The sequence below is a fragment of the Empidonax traillii genome, unplaced genomic scaffold, assembly GCF_003031625.1.
Source record: "Empidonax traillii isolate 1590-97213 ecotype Southwest subspecies unplaced genomic scaffold, ASM303162v1 scaffold2785:size18069, whole genome shotgun sequence".
NCBI lineage: Eukaryota > Metazoa > Chordata > Aves > Passeriformes > Tyrannidae > Empidonax > Empidonax traillii.
This window is the reverse complement of record NW_020957978.1, coordinates 7,791-11,058: the sequence shown is the minus strand read 5'-3', so window position 1 is coordinate 11,058 and position 3,268 is coordinate 7,791. Positions and strand designations below refer to the sequence as shown.

The 3,268-nt window shown below is 71.2% G+C and overlaps 1 protein-coding gene across 1 annotated transcript; it reads right to left on the bottom strand.

Annotated features, from left to right (window-relative positions):
* Positions 1–80: 80 nt before the first annotated feature.
* On the bottom strand, positions 81–3,268 carry LOC114072225 (potassium-transporting ATPase alpha chain 1-like; the record flags this gene model as incomplete). The annotated part of the gene is made up of 10 exons (XM_027910144.1): positions 81–94; positions 126–306; positions 626–760; positions 872–981; positions 1,115–1,313; positions 1,514–1,782; positions 2,007–2,124; positions 2,221–2,355; positions 2,435–2,548; positions 3,056–3,268. Coding segments are annotated over 10 exons (1,488 nt in total), but the record flags the coding sequence as incomplete, so codon positions are not given.

Below are 3,268 nucleotides of genomic sequence, written 5' to 3'. Positions count from 1 at the left end.
CATGCACCCACTTCCCAGCCACCCCCCAAATGGGACTCCCCCCTGCCCCCCTCTCCCCCAGGGCCCCCCCAATCCCCCACTCACCCAGGACCCTCTCCCCGCGCCCCCCCAGCCCCTCCACTCACCCAGGACCCTCTCCCCGCGCCCCCCCAGCTCTGCGTAGGCCCCCTCGAAGGCCTCCCTCCACTGGGGGTCGAGGGGCAGCTCCTGCCCCCCCAGCAGGACCCCCCGGCACCGCTCCAGGACCCGCTCGGGGGCCCCTTTGAGCACCAGCAGCTGCTGCTCCCCCGCCTCGTGCACCGACACCTGCGGGGGGACAGGGGACACACCTGAGACAGGGGACACACCTGAGACAGGGGACACACCTGGCACACATCTGGGACAGGGGACACACCTGAGACAGGGGACACACCTGAGAGAGACACACCTGAGACAGGGGACACACCTGGCACACACCTGGGACAGGGGACACACCTGAGACAGAGGGACACACCTGAGACAGGGGACACACCTGGCACACACCTGAGACAGGGGACACACCTGGCACACACCTGGGACACACCTGGCACGCTCCCCTCACACACACATCACCTCCCATGGCCTCACCTGTCCCACCTGTGCTCACCTGGAACTTGTTGCTGGAGTTGAAGGGCAGCTCGGCCACCTTGGGGTGGCGCCCCCTGGCGGCCTCCACGGGCCCCACCGTCACCTCCGCGAACTTGAGCAGCGCCGTCTCCGAGGCGTCACCGATGACGTCACGCTGGGGAGGCGGGGCCACAGGTGAGGGGGGTCGCGCCCACCCTGCCCCTCCCACCCCCCAAAAAGGGGTCGGCGGTCCCTCCCAGCCCGTCCCAGTGCCCCCAGTGCCCACCTTGGCCACGGGCACGTCGTCCTGGCCCGGCTTGAACTGGGCGCGGTTGCAGAGGGCGATGACCCGGCTCAGCATCGTCCACGTGGCCGAGGACTGGTCGAAGCTCTGACCTGCCACGGCCAGGTGGGCTCACCTGGGGGCTCCAGGTGTGCGGGGAGGGGCCCTCGGGGGGTCCCGGGGGGGGTAAGGTGGGGTGGGGGGGTGGATTCAGGTGTGTCCCCAGGTGTGTCCCCGGGTGCCCACCCGACTGGTCCTCGGTGGTGTCGGCCTCGTGGATCTGGTTGTCGAACCAGAGGTGGGCGACGGTCATGCGGTTCTGGGTGAGGGTCCCGGTCTTGTCGGAGCAGATCACCGAGGTCGACCCCAGGGTCTCCACGGCCTCCAGGTTCTTCACCACGCAGTTCTTGCGCGCCAGGCGCTTGGCCGTCAGCGACAGGCACACCTGGCCGGGCGGGCGGGGCCCTCAGCACCCGCGGGGGCACCCCCGGGGACCACCCGGGCACAGGTGAGCCCCCCCTGAGCTCCCCGCGGGTGGTGGTGGTGGAGACCCCCCAGCCCCTCCTGTCCCCCAGGTGACCCCCCCCCCCGGCTCCCTGAAGCCCCCCAGGCTGCGGTGGCCCCTCCTGCCCCCCCGGGACGTACCGTGACGGTGGCCAGCAGCCCCTCGGGCACGTAGGCCACCACGATGGCCATGAAGAAGACCATGGCGCGCAGGAAGGGGTACCCGATGACCATGGCCACCACGAAGAAGGTGGCCCCGAAGAAGATGGCGAGGCCGGCGATGATGTCCACGAAGTGCTCGATCTCGATGGCGATCGGGGTCTTCTCGTTCTCCACGCCCGAGGCCAGGCTGGCGATGCGGCCGATGATGGTCCGGTCGCCCGTGGAGATCACCAGCCCCGTGGCCGTACCTGGGCACAGGGGAGGGGTGAGGGGGGGACAGGTGTGTGGGGGGAGGGGACAGAGCACAGGTGTGTGGGAATCGGGTGGCCAGGTGGGACGCAGGTGGGGCTCACCCAGGTGGAACCCGGGTGCCCACGCGGGACCCCGATCTCCAGGTGGGACCCAGGTGTGCCCCAGCCCCCCCAGGTGACCCCCAGGTGTGCCCCAGCCCCCCAGGTGTGCCCGGCCCCACCTTCCAGGCACATGGTGGAGAAGAAGGCGATGTTCCTCGTCTCCAGGGGCGACTCGTGGGTGCACTCGGGCGAGCGCGTCTGCGGCTCCGACTCCCCCGTCAGGGACGAGTTGTCCACCTTGGGGCGGGGTGGGGGGTGACAGGCAGTCACCCCCCTGCCCGTGAGCCCCGGCCCCCCCCCCAGGTGAGCCCCCAGGTGTCCCCCCCGGCCCACCTTGCAGCCCTGGGCCGACAGGACGCGGATGTCGGCGGGGACGCGGTCGCCCCCCTTGATCTCCACCAGGTCCCCGACCACCAGCTCGTTGGCGTTGATCTGCTGCTTGGCCCCGTCCCGCACCACCGTGGCTTGCTGGGGCGCGGGGGAGGGCACAGGTGAGGGCGCAGGTGAGGCCCCCAGGTGGGCTGGGGGGCGGGGAGGGGGTCCCCACCTGCGGGACGAGGTTCTTGAAGCTGGCGATGATGTTGGTGCTCTTGAACTCCTGGTAGTACCCGAAGCAGCCGGTGACGACCACGACGGCGATGAGGGCGATGGCCAGGTACAGCTGGGGGGGCGTGGGGAGGGGCAGGTGAGGGGCTGGTGCCCAGGTACCCCCATCCAAAGGGGTCCAGGGGGGGTCCTGGGCACCCCAGGGGGTCCTGGGCACCCAGAGCCCCCACAGGCTCCCCCAGCCCCGGCTTCCAGGTGTGCCCCCTGAGGTGGGCCCAGGTGTGTCCCCAGGTGTGTCCCCAGGTGTGCTCCATCTCCAGGTGTTCTCCCCCCAGCTGTCCCCAGGTGCTCTCCAGCCAGCTGTGCCTCCTCAGGTGTCCCAGATGGTCTCCAGGTGTGTTCCCCCCAGGTGTTCTTCCCCGAGCTGTCCCAGGTGTGCCCCCCAAGGTGCCCCCCAGGTGTGCCCCCCAGGTGTGCCCCCCAGTTGCCCCAGCTGCCCCAGGTGTGCCCCCCCAGGTGTGCCCCCCAAGTGTGCCCCCCAAGGTGCCCCCCCAGGTGTGCCCCCCCAGGTGTGCCCCCCCAGCTGTGCCCCCCCAGGTGTGCCCCCCCAGGTGTGCCGTACGTTGTCGGAGCTGCCGCGGTCGCCCTCCCCCTCCTGGACGCCGTAGGCGATGAGGCAGATGGAGGCAGCGACCCACATGAGGCACTGCAGCCCCCCCGCCAGCTGCCGCCCGAACTTCACGCACTCGGGGGTCCCGCGGGGGGGGCGCAGCTCGTTGGGGCCGTCCCGGAGCAGCCGCTCGGCCGCAGCCGCCTCCGACAGGCCCTGCAGGGG